The sequence below is a fragment of the Hippopotamus amphibius genome, chromosome 3 (genome assembly GCF_030028045.1).
Source record: "Hippopotamus amphibius kiboko isolate mHipAmp2 chromosome 3, mHipAmp2.hap2, whole genome shotgun sequence".
In the NCBI taxonomy this organism is placed as follows: domain Eukaryota; kingdom Metazoa; phylum Chordata; class Mammalia; order Artiodactyla; family Hippopotamidae; genus Hippopotamus; species Hippopotamus amphibius.
In genome coordinates this window covers 125,125,602-125,142,444 of record NC_080188.1, presented here as the reverse complement: position 1 = coordinate 125,142,444, position 16,843 = coordinate 125,125,602, and the positions used below count along the sequence as shown (strand labels likewise).

The following is a 16,843-nucleotide window of genomic DNA, read 5'->3' as shown; positions in this document are numbered from 1 at the left end:
ATTCCAGAAAGATTTATTGGCGCCCCCTACAGACCAGTCAGCGCTTTGTATTAGGTTCGCAGAGACAAATTAGCCACAGCCCCAGCTCTCCCAAGCTTCCTGGCCAGGGGAGAGCCAGCCTCTCGCAGTGGAGTTACCGCCAGCCGCCAGCCGAGGGCTATGACAGGGACCTGGAAGCGGAGAGAGGGCAGCTCCCTCTGGCAGGGGAAAGTCAGGGAGGGCTTCAGGGAGGAGGTGAGCTACAGCTGGGACTTGAGATGGGGGTGGGGGCTGTTATTCCCAGTAGATAAAAGAATAAACCCATGGAAGGATGGGGTCTTTGAGGACCCGGGGACTGACATCCAGTGTTTATGTGTGGAGTCAGGAAGGTGGGAGTCAGCTGCTGAGGGGCCTGGGCGGGGCAGATTTGGGGCTAGAACAAGACCTGACCACATAAGCAGGGAAGGCCCAGGCCTGATGGTATTGACCCTAAGGGAGCAGGGCCCAAGGTAGAGGTCCCCAATCCTGGGAAGGCCCTGCTTTTGGAAGCCCTGTGTCTCTGGCCTCCCCACCCCTTCTGTTTGCCTGAGGTTGCAGCAAAAACAAAGAAAGAAAACACTCAGTTGGCAGGAGATAAGCCCAGATAAGAGTCAGCCTTCCTCTGGAGGAGGGAGGCAGTCAGCCCAGGAAGCTCCAGGAAGCCGGGAGAGGCCTTGAAGAAGTGCCAGCCTAACCCTGCTGCAGAACCCAGCCGCACCCTCGTTGCGGGGTCTCTGCCACTCCATGCTGTCCCAGGGCAGGAGGGGGAGGCGTGGAGCAGGTCCTCCAGGCTGGCCGAAGACAGTCTGCCATAGAGGGTCCAGGCCCACCCTGCCTCCAGGTCAGGACGTCTTGACTTAGTTGTGGCCTCAGTTTCCTCACCTGCAAAACAGGCATAACATCTCCCTCACAGGGATGAGGGGGATGCCACGTCTCCTAGCCCCTGCGAGTGTCTGTGACTGTCAGCTTCCTTTCTCCCAAGGGTCACTTCCAGGCCCATCCACTTCCCCCCTATTGCTGAGAGCTCAGGTCCCCTGATGGTGGGCAGGTTCTGAGATGCCCAGCTCCACCCCTAGCAGGTCCATCCCCCAATACAGTCAACTGCCTGTGTGGCCCAGAGAAGCAGCCTCAGCGGAAGATGCTGGGTGCTTGGGTCATATCAGGCAACAGGAAGGGGGGGCAGGGGAGGCTTCCTGAAGCAGAGGCCTGAGCCTCTGTGAAGGGAGGACAAGAAGAGCCCAGGAGGGAGAAACGTAGTGGGGGGTGAAGGGAGGAGCAGGAGTGATAGCCCAGGGCAGAGGGCATAGAGGCTGGAAAGCCTGGGGGAGGCCAGAGGGCCTCTGAGGTCAGGTCACTGGGAACATCTGCAGGCAGTTCCTGGGCAAGGAGGTCTCAAGGTTGAAACCCAGCAACCCTTCGTTGGGGGCCTGACCTAAACCCACAAGCCCATTTTATAGATGAGAAAACTGAGGCTCCAGAAGTAGCAGAGCCAGATCTAGGGCTCAGAGTCCTCTCCAGCACTGGCCCACCCCAAACCACACTGCACACAGGGTCCCTGAAATCCACTTTTATTCATGTAAAAAAAATCCCCAAAGGATAGAGAAAGAATGTGACCCCGACTTCCCGGAGCTTGAAGCCTCCACCCACTGTTCCCTGGGGAAGTGAGGGAGACGACTCCCACTCTAGGGTGTGGGTGTCATGGGGGTGAGGCCCTTCTGGCCCAGAGTGACCCATCCAGCACCTTCCCTAGGACTGAGGGCAGGAAGGAGGGGCTGGGGACTAATGAGGCCCCAGGAGGGTAGAGGAAGGGAGTTAGTGTGGGGTGCTCGCCCCGATTTAAAAAAATAAAATTTCTAAAGATAAAAAGTTAAAAAAAAAAAAAAACATTTAGTGTCTTCGCCTCCTGCCCGCCTCCCAGCTCCCGCCCTGGCCTGGCGGCCACCTCAGCCAGTTCAGAGCTTCGTGGTCTCCTCTTGGCTCTCCGAGTCAGCGCCGGACAGGTGCCCGCTGCTCCCAGGCGCGTGACCGTTGCTGGCACAGGCCACCAGGTGCCCGTCCCCCAGTCCCTCTGGCGCCTCGCCGAGCAGGCTCCAGCGGATCTCCTGGGGCAGCCTCTCCCGCTGCTCCTGACACTCCTGGGCCAGCTGGGCCAGAAGCTGCATGAGGAGGAGTATCACAGGTGAGGCCAAGCCAGCCGGCACTCCACCTGCCTGCTGCCCGCCTTCCCCTCACCCAAGCGCTCACCTTGGGCTCCTCTTCCGTCAGCTGCTGGAGGATCTGCTGCTGCGCAGCCACAAGGCGTTCCTGCCGCTGCTTCTGGGCCTCCTCCAGCTGTTGGGGGGCAAGGGCTCAGCCAGAGGTCTCCAAGGGAGGGGCCCTGACCCCAGGGCTCTGCCTGGGCATAGAAGTCAGGCAGGCGTAGGCTCCCGGGGTTGTGTGGCCAGGGTCCTGATATGGCAAATGTTCCAGACCCAAAGGAAAAGGCTCTAGAAGTCGCTCTAGGACAACACAGCACCAGGCTGGCACCCAGGATACAGGTCTACCGTCACTGAAGGAACAGGAGTGGGCTAGCGTGGCACCTGGGCTTCACTCACCCGACGGATGGAGTTGACTGACTCAGTGATGTGCCGACGGTTAATCTCTGTCAGTTCCCTGCACAGAAACAACGGAGGATGGGCTCAGTGCCCAGGCACCCGGCCCGGCCTGCCCAGTGCCCAAATGGCTCCCGGCCCCAATGCCCTTACGCCTCCTTCTTATGTTTCTCCCTGGTCTTGGCCTCTGAGATACTGTTGTGGCGCTTCCTGTCCAGGATCTTCTGCAGCTCCTTCTTCTCCCTGGAGGAGCCAGTGGGGGAAGAGGAAGGGTCAGTGGCAGGACTGGGGTCTCTGCCCGCCTCCTGGCACCACGGAGTACTCCCCCCTCTGCCTTCACCTCTCGTTCGTCTCCTTCAGTCTCTTGAACTGAGCTGTGTGAGCATCCATGACAATCTCCCTGAGCCTCAGCTGAGCCTACAGACACAGGTGACCGACAGGTGACGCGGGCTGTGACAGACCTGTCTTAGGAGGCAGGCTCTCCCCCACCGCCACACATCCCCCTCACCTGTCTCAGGTGCTCCAGCCTCCGCTCGGCCTCTGTGTCCACCTGGGCCTCCCTCAGCTCCAGCAGGCACTGCACCTGTTTCTTTTGGAACTCTTGATACCTCTTCACCTCTTCGTCCTCCTCCCTCTCATCCTCCCCGCCTCTGTGGGGAGAACCCCTCTGGGTGATGCTCAGGTCGTCACGTGGGCTTGGGCTGGGAGGGCAGGGGGACAGGGCACATCCCAGCAGGCAATGGCAGATGCCAGCCCGGGGGTGGGATCTGTTATGCCAATAAGGAGGCCCGTTAGCTCCACCCAAATGTTGGGAGCCTGTTTGGGCAGCAGTCTCTGGAAACAAGCTTTTATGGGGACTTTGAAAAGGGTATCGCTCCCTGGCAGAAAGAGCGTGGGACCCAGACTTCTCTGTCTTCTTTGCACCAAACCCTCCGCCCTGGGGGTCCAGGGGCAGCCCTTGGCCATCCCTCTACACCCGCCTAGTACAGAAACCCAGGTGCACACACACCCCCGTATCCACTTCCATGCCCACAGCACACTGGCAGGCAGGCAGGCTGGATACTCACAGGACACCCGGCCGGTGCTGGCACCTGTTCTCGGCCCGGGCTTGGGCCAGGCTGTCGAGCAACCGGCGTGTGAGGGCAATCGCCTTCCGCTGATGCTTCTTGTGTATCTCCCGAAAGTCCCGCTCTTGCCGGCTCCGGAGCTTTACCAGGGCCTTGTGGCCTCGGAGCTCATCCAGCGGGGTGGGGGCCACCTCTGAGGGCAGCAGAGTAAAGGTGGGCTGGGCTGGCCTGGTGCCGACAGACCCTGCAGGAGTAGCCCCGCCCCTGGAACGGGCCCGCCCCCTACCTGAGAGGATGCTGGCAATGAGATCATCGCGCTGACCTGGAGGGCAGAGGCAAGGCTGTGAGAAGCTGGAGGAGAGAAGGGCGGAGCCGCTCCCCTCTGCCCCCACCAGGCCGCCCCCTTACCTGGGCTGCCGATGGAGGAGCTGCTGGGGGAGGTGGTGGGGCCTGGGGGCCGGCGGAGGGAGGCATCCAGTGGGCTGGGTGTGGGGTTTGGGGTCAGTTGGGACCCCGGCTGCTGAGACTGGGTCTCCTGGCTTGTCTCCGGGCCAGCCTGAGCCTGGAGGAGAGAAAATAGAATGCTCTATGCTCTTTCCAGAAATGCTGTTCTCTCCAGACCCTTCTTTTTCTTTCTTTTTTTTTTTGGCCATGCCACACAGCATGTGAGTTCTTAGTTCCCTGACCAGGGATTGAACCCGGGCCCTCGACAGTGACGTGCAGAGTCCCAGCCACTGGACGGCCAGGGAACTCCCCCTCTCCAGACCCTTCTGTCCTTCACAACCTCTCTCAGCCCGTCTGGCCCTGAACTTCTCATCTGTAATGTAGCGCTGTTGGGACAACTCCATGACAATAAGAGGCATCAAATAAGCATTTCTAACCCCTCTTTCCATATGGGATGTGAAGAAGATAACGTGAGATTGAGTCTCTAGGATGCCAGGCCTCATTGCATATGCTTAGGAACTTCCAGATTGTTCTGGAAAGCCTTGGCCCAGCCCCAAGTTTCCTCCCCTCTCCGAGTCCCCCTCCACCCTTACCCACAGCTGCTCATCTTCCTCGTTGCTTAGCTCCTGATTAAATCAGCGAAGGAAATGACCGCAGAGTGGGCACCAGCCTCTCCTGCTAACAGCTCCAGGCAGCCTCCTCTCCTCCCTGCCTGCCGCAGGGCCCCGCGGGATCGGGTCTAGATGTGCGGCGAGCCCCTGCTCCTGACCCCTCCCCGCAGAAACCACTGCCTATCTCATGGCTCCCAGGACCCACGTTTTAAACGCTTTTAGCGCTTCCAACTGCCCTGGTGAAGTGGCTGAATCCTGCACCCTGGCTTCGAACCCGCTGGCAGCTGGAAGAATTCTAGCCCAAAATGGTCCTGAAGGTCTTTCTCATGCAAAAGGGGTGGTTTCCAGCTCCTTAAAATGGGGAGAGCATCTCAAGGCTGTTGAGCCTATTGAACAAGAGAGCCCAGAAGCCCCATGGCCAGCTGTGCAGTGTGGCAGAAAGGCCAGCGTTGGAAGCGGAGCCCAGGGTTGGAGAAACAGCGGTGTGGGTAAATGCATGAAGCTGGCCTTTGCAGCAGGCAGGGCACAGCCCCACTAGGGGAGAAGAGCCAGGCTACCACCTGGGATTGGCATGGGATGGTGCAGGTGGAGGAGGGCAGAGAAGGCTGCAGGGGGCTTCTCCACCAGCGCCTCTGGCCCAGAGGTCAGCCCTCACCACCCCATCGCACCTCCCGACCCCGACCCCAGGGTCCAGGTAAGCCTGAGCCCTGCTGCCTCCTGCCTGCCCCCGACTGCCCCAGCTCACCTCACTCTCCCCAATGAGGGCGGCCAGCTGCTTGGCCCTCTGGTCCATCAGGCTGACATGCTTGATGGGGTTGATCAGGGCCTCTGCATAGTCTGGGTGGGGGCAGAGGGCAAAGGGCTTAGAGATAGAACCCCGGGGCCACACCTTCCCTGGCTCTGGCATCACGGAGGGACCACAAGCCACCCTCAGATCTGTTTACCACCCTCAGTTGGGGCCACCAGGCCCTGGTGGTGTCCTTGTCCCCCACCGTGCCTGGCCTGCCCACCCCCCCCCCAGCTCCCTCCAGCTCACCCTGGTGGTCATCGGGGATGTAGTCGGAGGCCTCAGTGTAGATCAGCAGGGCCGGCAGGCACAGTGGCTGGTTGGCCTCATTCCGCAGGCAGATGTAGTGGTACCCTGCGGGGGCAGGAGGGCAAGGTGGCTGGGCCCCGATAGGCCTCCACACACCCTGCCCCCCATGCTGCCCAGAGCCCAAGTGGCCTCACCTGAGCGGATGGCAGAGACAGGCAGGATCCGGTGCCCCACGAACTTGCCACCCTCCTCAAAGGCCGCGATGCGCAGTGAAGCCAGCGTGGGCAGCACCACCTGAGGGCCCAGACTGGTCTGAGCCACGGCGGACCAAGCCACCAAGGCCGACACCCAGAGTGGGCCCTTGGACAATCTGACCCAACCACTGACCATCAGTCACCATCACCACTGAGCCAGTGGTGGACCCAAGCCTCTGTGATCTGGCCAAAGAGATGGCTGCCATCCACCAGAGCCCTAAGTCAAGAGAACAGACGGACCCCTGCAGGTACTGCTATGGTGGGACAGGTCTGGTCACTGCCAGCTTAGAAACTGGAGTGAGCCATGCATCTGGGCCTGGAGGCCACACCCCACCCCAGCGGGCTGCAGAGGGCCCATTCATTTGGGAGGCAGGGAGAAGCTGGGGTGAGCTTGTGGCAAGTCCCTCCTGCCTGGGAGATGGGGTGGGCTGTGCCCACAGGGACTACAGGACCTCCTGCTGTCTCAGCTTTGTGTTCTCTCCTCTCACCTCACAGAGGGCAGGGAGTGCGAGGCTCACACTGGGACAGGCAGGACCTGGGGTGGGGCCTGGAGGTGACAGGCACCCCCACCTTTAGATGCCTGACCGCCACCAGTGCTCCTGGTTCCCGTCCCCCCACCAAGAGAGCCCGGCAGGTCTGGGCTAGAGCTGCCTGTGCCCGAGGAGAGTGCAAATGCAGGGCTCACCTTGGGGAAGTCGAAGGGCTCCTCATCCCACACGGGATTGAACGAATTCCCCTGAGAGGTCCGCGTGCGGTACTTGCGCCTCGTGTCAACGGGGAGGCCGAACATGTCCACTTCCACGTAGATGCCCACCTTCCTGTCGGACAGGAACTGCCCCGAGATCACCTGGGGGGCCAGGAGGGTGAGGTGGCTGCTGAGAGACCCACCCCCAGGACGCCCCGACCTGAGCCCTCCCTGGCCCCACCTTGACCCGCACGGCATTGGCCACGATGCCATCCACGATGACCTCGGTGAAGGGGTCAAAGGACTTGTCCGGCCGCCGCATGAACTCGGGCTTGAGCAGGTAGCCACTGCGCCCGTTGTACTCGAACACGCCCGCGTTGAGCTGCATCGCCACATCTGGGGGCAACATGGGAAAGGCGAGGCTCAGCAGGTCGAGTGGTGTCAGGCGTCAGGAAGGACAGTGCCGAGCAGGGGGGACCAGGAGTCGTCAAGGGCAGATCAAATGGCACCGAGGATCCAGACGCAGGAAAGATCAGACACGGGGAAGGGTCTAGGATTAGCCAAGGTCAGGAGGTCGGGTCAGCCGAGGTCTCGGCTGGGTGTGGGGATCTAGGATTAGATACAGCCAGAGGTCCCTTCGGTCAAAATTAACAGAGTCGCGGGGCAGAAGTCAGTGAGGCTGGGGGCCAGAGGTCGAGAGTCAAGGCAGGCCAGCACTCACCCAGCGTCTGGAAGTTGAGCGCAACGAGCTGGCAGCCCACGTTCCAGAAGAGCTGGGGCATGTAGTTGGACGAGTCCACGCGCGTGCCCTTGGGGTAGATGCGGCTGAGCTGCTGCTTGTTGTATCTGAGGTTGGCAGTCAGGGGCCACGCCGGGTACGGGCCCCGCCTCCTGTCTCGAGCCCAGTGCTCCAGGCCCATCCTTGGCTCCTGTGAAGCCACCCCCCAGCCTTGGGTCAAGCTGCCCCTCAGCCTCCCCGCTTCTCGGCCCAGGCCCTGCGCGGCCTCCGAGGCCCGCTCGAGACCCAGACCGGGGAGCTAGAGTGTCAGGCCCCTGCGCAGGTGGTACAAGTGGGGTCAGAACAATCCGAGCCAGCCTCCAGGCGAGCAGCCGCACCCCGCCAGCCCCAGCAACGCGGAAGGATACTCCACGAACTCTAGGGGGCTCTTGGTCAGTTGCTCCATGGCTTTGGTCTCCACGAAAGACGACATCTCAAAGCACTTGTTCCTCTCTGCGGTGTGGGGGTGGGAGGGGGTCAGGCCTGGCAGGGCCAGACTGCCTCCCACTCCTCCCCTTCTCACCCCACTCACTGCGAGCAGCCTCGAAGGACTTGAACTTGACAGGCTCGATGTAGTTGACGAGTGTCGACATTTCCTCAGTGGCATTGACCTCACTGCTGGCGGTACCCTGTGGCCCCCAAATGCAGAGTCAGTGGTCCCACGGCCCCCAGTTATCAGCTGGAAGTTCCCTCACCTGCCCCCCACCACAAAGGAGGTGCTGACCCTCTTCCTAGCCCTGCCATCACATTGCCCAGTGGCTCTCAGCAAAGACCCCAGCCCAGCCATGGCCTGTCAGTCTTGGTCCCACCTTGCCAGGGTGGCTCACAAGAGCCTGAAACTCAACCCTTGCGACGTGAAGTCAGCCACCCCTGCCCACACCCTTCCCCCACTCTGGGCCCCTCCCAAACCCAGGCTCAGGACTGACCTTTTCTGTCACCTCCTCTCCTCAGAACTCAGCACTCCCTCTCTTGCTCTGCCCCTGCCCCCTCCACTCTCTGGCCCTGCCACAGGGCCTTTGCACACAGTGTTCCCTCTTCCTCAGGTCTGCTCACCCAATGACCCTGCCACGGCCTGACTCCCCCTTCTCCCCCAAGTTCTGCACCCTAATTCACCCCTCCCCGCCCACGTCCTGAACAAAATTTCACACTTGCTTCCATCGTTGTTTATCTGAGACCCCCTCCCCCATTCCACACACACCCCGCTCTGAACTTGGGGAGGGCGGGGATAACATGGCGGGCAGACCCAGCGCCCGGTGCTGTGCCTGGCAGTGCCAGGCCTTGGCAGACACTTGGGAAGTGAAGACATGCTGTCACCCCCTCTTCCTGCCTGCAGCCCTGACCTCATCCGTGGTCGGCTTTTTGGGGTCCGTCTGTTCCTCCTCTTCCTCATCCTCTTCCTCATCCTCACGGTAGGCAGATCCAAGGGCATCAGGGCCCCGCGGCAAACCCTCCTCACCCAGAGACTTCTGAGGCTCCAAGCTGGGCTTCTCAAGGCCCACCTCCTCCCCATTGCTCAGGCCTGGGCAGCTGTCAGAGCTGGGGGACCCTGCAGAGGACAAGGCCACAGGGGGTCAGGGGTCAGGGCGTGCACTGACACACAGGAGCCAGGAGGGGTTGTGCTCAGTGTGTGCAGAGGTGACTCACAGAGTCAAGGGGTACTCTCAGGGCAGTGTGGCTGGGGGAGAGGGGGGAGGTCAGGAGTTGGATGGGATCAAACCCAGTGATAGTGTAGAGTAGTCAAAGGTCAAAGGTCAGGGTCCAGACTTATATCCATCAGGGAGGCAGGCAGCTGGCTCAGAAGGGTGCGAACTGGGGTATGACAGTCTCAACAGCGGGGGTTAAGGATGACAAGGTGGGTTCCAAGTCAGGGGTCAGTTAGGGCCACACCCAACAAGGGGGTTTAGTGAGGTGAGCAGCCAGGGGGTGGATGTAAGGTGGACCTCAATAAAGTGAGAGGTCCAGAGCGAGCTGAGATTAGAACCAGCTGGGTGGGCAGACGCGGACTCTCAGGAGAGAGGTGGTTCACTGAGGTCAGAGGTCAGAGTCACAACCTGGTTGAAGGGGAGGGCTCTGTGAGGTGCTAGGTGGAGGCTGAGACTGAGGGGTCAGGAGGTGGATGGAACCAGATCCAACGGGGGTGTAATTCAGTGAGGTGAGCACTGGGGTCAGGGGTCAGAGGTCCCATACTCAGCTGAGAGGTGATGAGCGGTTTGCGGGGGAGGGAGTCCCTAGGGAGGGCTAAGCTCAGTGAAGTGGAAGGTGAGCGGCAGGACTGGGGTCAAAGGCTGGGCCAGGCCGTACCAAGCTGGGGCGAGGAGGGCTCGGTGGCGGCAGAGCTCTCGCTCAGGGCCGAGTTGCTCTGCTCCAGCGGCCGCTTGCGCACGGAGCTGTCGGGGACGCCGGTGCTGGGCCGGTGCCGCTTCTTGTTCTTCACCAGGATGCGGCCCATGAGGTCCTGGGGGCTGGGCAGGGGGACGCCCGGGGCCAGCTGGTGGGCACAGACAGGTCAGGGCCTGCTGGGCGCCCTCACCCCCATGCCCTGCCCTGGCTCCCGGCTCCGTACCGGGTACTTGTCCAGGGGGTCGATGAGCAGCGCGTCCCCAAAGATGGAGCGGCAGTACTCGGCCATCTTGGCCTGCTGCTTTGCCCTGTGGGGCCAAGGTCAGAGGTAAGAGGTTCCTGGGGGTGATGCTGAGGTCCCCAGGGAGGATCAAAGACTGGCAGGGTCAGTGAAAGGTCCCAGGGTCAGAGGTCCCAGGAGCAGTCCAACAGTGTCATGGTGAGGTGGCTGTTTCTGGGTCATCAGGGGTCCCCGGGCCGAGATTGGGGTCCCAGGGTCAGGGGCCCACTCACGAGTCCACATGGTTCTCAAAGGAGAGGATGACAGGGTAGGGCGAGGTCTTGAAGGCGGTCTCCGCGATGGCCTCGAGCACGTCTCGCAGCGGCACCTCCGTGGTCATGGTGAAGCCGTGGGTGATGAAGGGCTCCTCCTCGGGCGGCCGCCCTTTCCATACGTCCAGTTCCACGCAGCGGCAGCCCCACAGCAGCGCCTGCCGGTACATCTCCACCGACGAGGTTCCAGCCAGCTGCCCCGCTGGCGGCGAGGCTCTGTCACCACGGCCACCCAGCCAGCCTGGCTCCTCGCCCTCCTCCCCAGGCCTGCACTGAACCGGGCCGAGCTGGGGACGCGGAGCCCCGGGGGTGGCCTGGGCCTGCCACGCTCTGTCTGGCCAGCTTCTGATCACTCCTTAATTCACTGTGGAACCAGCACCATCTCTCCCCAGAGTCCCAAAGCCAGGCAGAATCGGCATCGGACAGGTTGGTGCCTCCTCCAGGTCTCACCCTCTCTCAGATAAACACCCACCACCCTGCATCCCACCCGCCTGAACCGCGGAGTCATCCCCAACACCCCCATGGCCCCTCGCTTCCCTCTCCTCCCTCCACGGCTGCTGCCCTGAAACAACCTTCACCACCTCCTCCTGGGGACAGCAGGCCCCTCCCCGTCTCCCATCCAATCTCTGTGGAGCACCTGGCGTCATCCTTCTAAAAACATACCAGGTCACATCACCTCCCCCTGCTTAACACCTTGCAAGGAGCCTGCCCATTCACTTAGGATCCGTCCAAATTCCTCCCATTCCTTCTGTGCCCCCAGGGTCCCTCTCATCTCTACCTGCCCCAGGCCCCGCCCCACCACACCTCTCAGCCTCCTTTCTGCTTAAGTGCACCAAGTAGTCTCCTGCTTCAGGTCTACACACAGGCTGTTCCTTCCCCCCCACTGGGGAAGCCTCCCCGGACCATGCAGAGAAGCCCACTCCTCAGGGCAGGCTGTTTCCTGCCTGCATCCCTAGCACGGGCCACCCCAAAAGGAGGAAGGCCGTCTAAGGGCCAGAGGGCAGAGGGCAGAGGTCGCGCTAGGATGGGCTCGCTCACCCGTGAGATAGGTGTTGTGTGATGAGTTGATGAAGTAGGCGCTCAGTGGCTGGGTCATGTCTGCACTCAGATCCAGGGCCTCTAGGGGCAGGATGCCGTTCTCCTCACCTCCCAGGTAGCGGCTGAAGCCCTCCATGGACATCTGGTCTGGGGGCAGAGGGCGGGGGTCAGCAGGGTCAGCTGGGGCCCTAGTGCCTGGCCCCCAGCTCCTATGCCAGCTCACCTCGCTCCAGGAACTGCCGGTTGGGTTCATACTTCTCGATCAGCAGCCGGGCCTGGGAGGGCCGCAGAGGCGGGTACAGCACTTCATTGAGCCTCGGGTCCCGCTGCTTCTGGTTGATGAAGTCCATGAGCTGCTCCAACGTCAGGTATGGTTTGCCCTTGGCGCCTCTGGAGGGGGCGGGAAGTGGAATGAGGCTGGAGCTGCACTGGCCCCTGCTCCAAACCCTCAACCTGGGAGAAGGAGTGGGAAGACCTGTGCCTGGCTCCACAACACTTGGACTGGGACTTGGACAAGTCGCTGACCCCGCTGGGCCTCAGTTTTCCCATCTGCCCTCCTGCCCACTTGGTGCTGGCATGGGTATCAGCAAGGGCTTTGGAAGCCACCAAGTGCTTGGCCCACCACCCCACACCACACTATGCTTCCAGATCCTGGATCCAATCTCAGCTCCAGACCTCGCCCACAACACATCGGAGCCACGGGGTCCTCATCCCCAGCGTGGACAGACGACAGCAACCCCGGCTAAGGGTCAGCATACAACGGTCCGCAGCAGAACCCCAGGCCAGACAGCTCCGAGCGCAGCCACAGCCCCAGCATGCAGAGACCCTCGACAGCTCCGCTTCCCCTCCCTGGACTGGAAGGAACGCCGGCAGAGGCCAGACACGGCGCATGGGGGGCTGGGAGGCAGGCCCAGCCCTGCTCACATCTCCAGCAGGATCTTGTCAATGTCTGGCCGCAGACACAGCTTGTTCAGGAACCGCTCAAAGATTTCCAAGGAAAACTCGTCAGGCCGGATGGACTCGCTCTAGGGGCCAGGAGTGGAGGGTGAGAACCCAGGGACAGCAGCCCTCAAAGAGCAGGTGCCCACCGTGACCACACCCCCGCCCCTGCCCCGGCCCCTGTCTCCAGCTCCCTCACCCGGTTGAAATTGAGGCCACAGGATTCCAGCGCAGTTTCCACCCGCTTCTTGTCTGCTGAGAACATCTTCAGGATGCTGAGCAGATGGGAGAGGTTAGGGTCAGTGGGGGCAAAGGTCACCAAGGTCAGAGCAGCAGAGAAGGTGCTGAGGGAGAGGGGTGCTCACTTCTTGACTGGGATCCGTCCATCCTGGTTCACCTGAAGCTTCAGCTTTGTGTATCTGGGGAAACAGGTGGAAGGGTCATGCCCGGGAACAGCCACCCGAACCCGCGATGCACCCGCCCCTCTGCCGCCCTGGGGCAGGCTCAAGGCTCACGCTTTGCGCAAGAAGGTGTTCCGGGAGGCATTCTGAGCCAGGATGTTCATAGCCAGCTTGAACAGCTCCTCAGACCAGACCTGAGGGGTCAGGAGCCAGGGGGAGGGGGTGAGTAGGGGACAGAGGGGCTGACCCAGCCACAGCTCATGCCCAGAACTAGGTCTGGTACACAATAAGTGCTTAAATACCGCTTTGTCAGAGGATGATTAGAAACAGGGTCAGAGGACAGCCTAGTATACAACAGGTGCCTACTAAGTGATGGTTGACTCAGCAAGTGAGGTGGCAGCTCCCCCAGGCCAAGCCATCAATCTCAGCCCACCTTGGCTGTGTCATCCTGCACGGCCATGAAGTTCAAGAATGTGGTATTCACCGGGTCTGGCCCGGCCACCACTGTCATCAACTTCTCCTCCAACCGGGCATCAGGGCCCCCAAAGCCCAACACCTCCCGGATCTTGGGGTCCTGCATGGAGGAGAGCCAAGGATGAAGAGGGTCGTCCCCATCCCCCATGGCCTCACTCCCATCCTGAGTCCTGGGCCCACATCTCTCACCTTAGGCAGGCGGGCGTAACGGCCCGTCCTCGTGTCCCTGATGGAACTGATGTCCAGTGTGTCCACCTCCTGGGGAAACCAGATGCCAAAGCAGGTCTGAGAGGCTACCGGGTCAGAGCTGGGAGCCCCCAAGCTCCCCACCAAGGCCAGGGAGTGTCCACCCCCTGCTGTAGCCCCCGTCTTAGCACCCCCCACCCCTTAGCACTTCCTGTCCAGGGAACCATGGGGGAGGTCAGGCAGTAGTGGGGACCCACGCCCATCGGCAGGGGCTGGGGGTGATTTCAGGGGTCTGGGGTGGGGGCCCTGGACCGGAGCAAGCTGCACCAGCACCATCCCTCACCATGTTGGGTCCTGTCCAGTACAGGAAGAAGCCATTGGGGTCCACGCGCAGGGTCACCAGGTTCCGACTGGAGGACTCCTGGGAATGAGATGGAGGGCAGGGGTCAGGGAGAGGGCTGCTGCCCAGGTTTGGTCCCTGGACCCCCTGGGGCCATTCCCCCCCTTCCCCCAGTCTTTCTGCCAGTGAGCAAAGAGGAAGCCTCAGGCAGCCCGTAGGTCCTTTGTGGCTCCCTCCAATCCTCAGGACAAAGCTGAGGTCCTAGGCCCCTCCCAGCCCCACCTCTCTCTTGCCCTAAGACTCTGTCACATGGACCACTATCTACCCTTTCCCCACCTCCAGTTTTTGCACCATTGCTCCTTTGCAAAGATATCCTCTCTTCCTTCTCTACCCATGAAATCTGACCTGCCTCCTTGGGGAGGGCTCCCCAGACCCCAACCCTGGGCTCAGTTTTCTCATAAGGTCTGAGAGCTCCCTGGTAGCTGAAGCCCCACCACAGCCCTCTTGGGCATATTTATGGAATGAAAGAAAAGGTTTGAAAGCCTGACCCCCGTGGTCCTTCTGTGTCACTCAGGTCCTTATGACAACCCCTTACATCTGCTTCAAAGTCCATTACCCCCCACCCTACGCTCCCCTGGAGTCCCACAGCTTCGAGTCTCACCCCATCTTACCGAGCAAAGACCAAATCCCCTTGGAATGGGACTCCCCCTGCCCTCAGGACCAGACAGTAAATTCTGTCCTCGCTCAAACAGCCCTGGCTGGCGGGAGGGCAGAAAAGGGTGCACTGGCCCCATTTTCTGGGAAGGGCCACCTTGTGTGACTCAGGACCAGCAGTGGCGGCAGGGGGTGGGGGTGGGGGGTGTCACTGGAGGCTTAGACTCAGCCAGGGCCCAAATGACCAAGTGACCACATGTAGAACTCTCCTGCCCCAGGCCAGAAGAAAACCCTGTCTCACCTTGGGGCCGCCCCTAAGCTGGTGGCTGGTGCTCTCTGGAGAACGATCACATGGTCAGTACAACAGCTCACCCTCAAGCTGTCCCTACTGTTTGCCAGGTACAGGTCTAAGCACTCAGTATCTAGGAGCTCACTTTGTTCTAACAGCCTGTGAGGTTTGCGCTACTGTTCTTCCCATCTTACAGGTGAAAAGACTGAGGCACAGAGAGACTACCTAGCTTGCCTAAAGTCAAGAAGAGAAGCCAAGATTTGCATGCAAGTAGTGTGGCTCCAGAGTCCCAAGGTTTAGGAAGCAGGGAACCAGGACCCCTGCCAGACTCCCAGTTCCTGGCCTCAGCCGCAACCCCACTGTGGGGCCTGGAATTAGTCTCCATTCTTCAGACTCAGTTTCCAGCTTCTGGGAGAATGGGGACTGCACGAGCCCCGCCCATCTCAGGCTTTGCTTACAAAGGACAGGAGGTTGTTCTCGCAGAAGAGGGGACAGGAGGCTTGGGAACTGCTGGGATCCTTGGGCCTCCCCACCTCTGTGCTGACACCCATCCTCAGCCCCTCTCTGGGATAACCAACCCCGCCCTGGGGCTCAGGGCCCCCCAGGGGTGTGATGAGGGGGGACTTCTGTGGGTACTGCTCCCAGGGCCTCCCCTTACCCCTCCTCAGGGGTCTGGTTTCCAAAGGCAGCCCAGTCCCCAGGCTCTCAGGCCCCAAGTCCTTGTCAGCAACCCCCACCCCACCCCCAGGGCCCTCTCCCTGTTCCCACTTCCTTATTTGGGTTTATCACACTGGAAGGAAAACGAGAAACTTTTCCCTTCAAGCCGGCCTGGGGGGAGGGGTCTCCCCTCGCCCCAGGGGCGCCCGGGCACCCCTCTGCGGCACACCTGTTACCTCAGGCCACGCCCCCAGCCCCTCCCCCCAGCTCCCAGGCCTACCCGCCCCACCCAGCCGGAAAGGAGCCGAGTCTTCCAGGCCGGAGGCCTGGCTGGGAAGGAGCAGCAAAGAAGCTCAGACTGGCTGGGGGAAGCCCTGGGGAAGGAGGGGCCCAGGGGGCAGAGGAGGGGGCGGTGTGAAAACGAGGGTGAGGCGCAGGACTGCTCTCTGAGCCGCAGGTGGGAGCGGGGCCTCTGGGCAGCCCCCGGGGCAGGTCAGGTAAAGGGGGGGCCAGGATTTATTGGGGTTCAAAGTCCCGATGCTAAGGAGTGGAGAGCAAAGTTCCCCCGGGGTGGAGGAACTTGGGGGGCAAACTCTCCACTAGGGGGTGACTTGGTGCTCCCACTTGAGCAGGGAGCTGGGCTGGGATCCAGAAGCAGGGCGAAGGGGTGCCAGCCAGAATAGGGTGAAAAAGTGATGAATGGAGAAGAATGTTCAGACTAGGGCACTGGGAAGAGTAGGGTCCCAGAGGCATCCACTCAGGATGCGGGGTACACTGAGCCAGACTGGGGGCCATGGTTCTTGAGGCAGACTGTGCAGTGCCGGGCGGGGGTCTGGGCACCAAGCCAGGGTTGGGGGAACCAGAATTAGACGGGCAGGGAGAGGTGAGAAGGACGAGTGAAAAGCGGGGTCTGGGATTTATTGGGGTTCGAAATCTCCGGGCCAAGGAATGAATGCCAAATTTTCCGCAGATGAGGGACTGGGGTGGGGGGTAGGGGACAAAGTCTTCATTACAGGGACGATTGGGGACTCAAGTTTCCGGAGCGCAGCCAGGCTGGGATGGGGGGGTGGGGGGCGCGGTGGCCAGGCCAGTCTGGGCTGGGGGGTCCCCGGCGTCTGGCGGAGCTGGGGTGAGGGAATCCTCGGATCTGGGCGGAGCAGGGCGCCCCTGCACTTACCTCGTCCCATTTGATGAACTTACTCCCGCGCCGCAGGGTCTCCACGACGGTGGGCGGCTCCAGCTGCAGAGCATGGACGCCGGGCCTGGCTCCCGCCATAGCCGGGCCGGGGGCGGGTCGGGGACCCACGGAGCCCCGACGGGGACCCGACGGCGCTGCTGCTCCCTCCGCGCGCTCCCGCGCGGCCCGCTCCGGCCCGGCGGCGTCAGCGCCCGCCCGCCCGCCAGTCAGTCCGGGACAGACCAGAGAATCGGCGGGGCCCGGCCGGGGCGGGGCGGGGGCGGGGCCGGGGCCGCAGCGGCACCGCCCCCT

At 61.7% G+C, this 16,843-nt stretch overlaps 1 protein-coding gene across 2 annotated transcripts; it reads right to left on the bottom strand.

The window, feature by feature from the left end:
• Positions 1–54: 54 nt before the first annotated feature.
• On the bottom strand, positions 55–16,773 carry PLCB3 (phospholipase C beta 3). 2 transcript variants are annotated; one of them, XM_057728330.1, is made up of 31 exons: positions 16,532–16,773; positions 13,758–13,835; positions 13,418–13,486; positions 13,188–13,328; positions 12,869–12,948; positions 12,719–12,772; positions 12,553–12,628; positions 12,339–12,439; positions 11,638–11,804; positions 11,415–11,561; positions 10,338–10,578; positions 10,048–10,132; positions 9,786–9,972; positions 8,825–9,030; positions 8,017–8,113; positions 7,853–7,937; positions 7,428–7,552; positions 6,948–7,102; positions 6,707–6,868; positions 5,962–6,061; positions 5,768–5,872; positions 5,477–5,568; positions 4,085–4,238; positions 3,963–3,998; positions 3,677–3,869; positions 3,118–3,259; positions 2,950–3,026; positions 2,763–2,852; positions 2,613–2,670; positions 2,263–2,349; positions 55–2,174 (listed from the first exon to the last, which is right to left on the bottom strand). In XM_057728330.1, the coding sequence occupies exons 1-31, from the start codon at positions 16,628–16,630 to the stop codon at positions 1,971–1,973; spliced, it is 3,693 nt and encodes a 1,230-aa protein (XP_057584313.1). In that variant the 5' UTR covers positions 16,631–16,773; the 3' UTR covers positions 55–1,970. The 2 variants fall into 2 exon arrangements, with proteins under 2 accessions (XP_057584313.1, XP_057584311.1); XM_057728328.1 differs by having other exon boundaries at positions 1,213–2,174; positions 3,118–3,376.
• Positions 16,774–16,843: the final 70 nt, after the last annotated feature.

Excerpts from the sequence above, each read along its gene's own strand:
- PLCB3 (XM_057728328.1), bottom strand. The coding sequence starts at position 16,630 with ATGGCGGGAGCCAGGCCCGGCGTCCATGCTCTGCAGCTGGAGCCGCCC. Across the intron at positions 10,579-11,414 it reads ACACAACACCTATCTCACGG|CGGGGCAGCTGGCTGGAACC; the intron begins GTGAGCGAGCCC and ends CCTCGCCGCCAG. Across the intron at positions 9,031-9,785 it reads GCCCTCCTCGCCCCAGCTTG|GGTCCCCCAGCTCTGACAGC; the intron begins GTACGGCCTGGC and ends TGTCCTCTGCAG.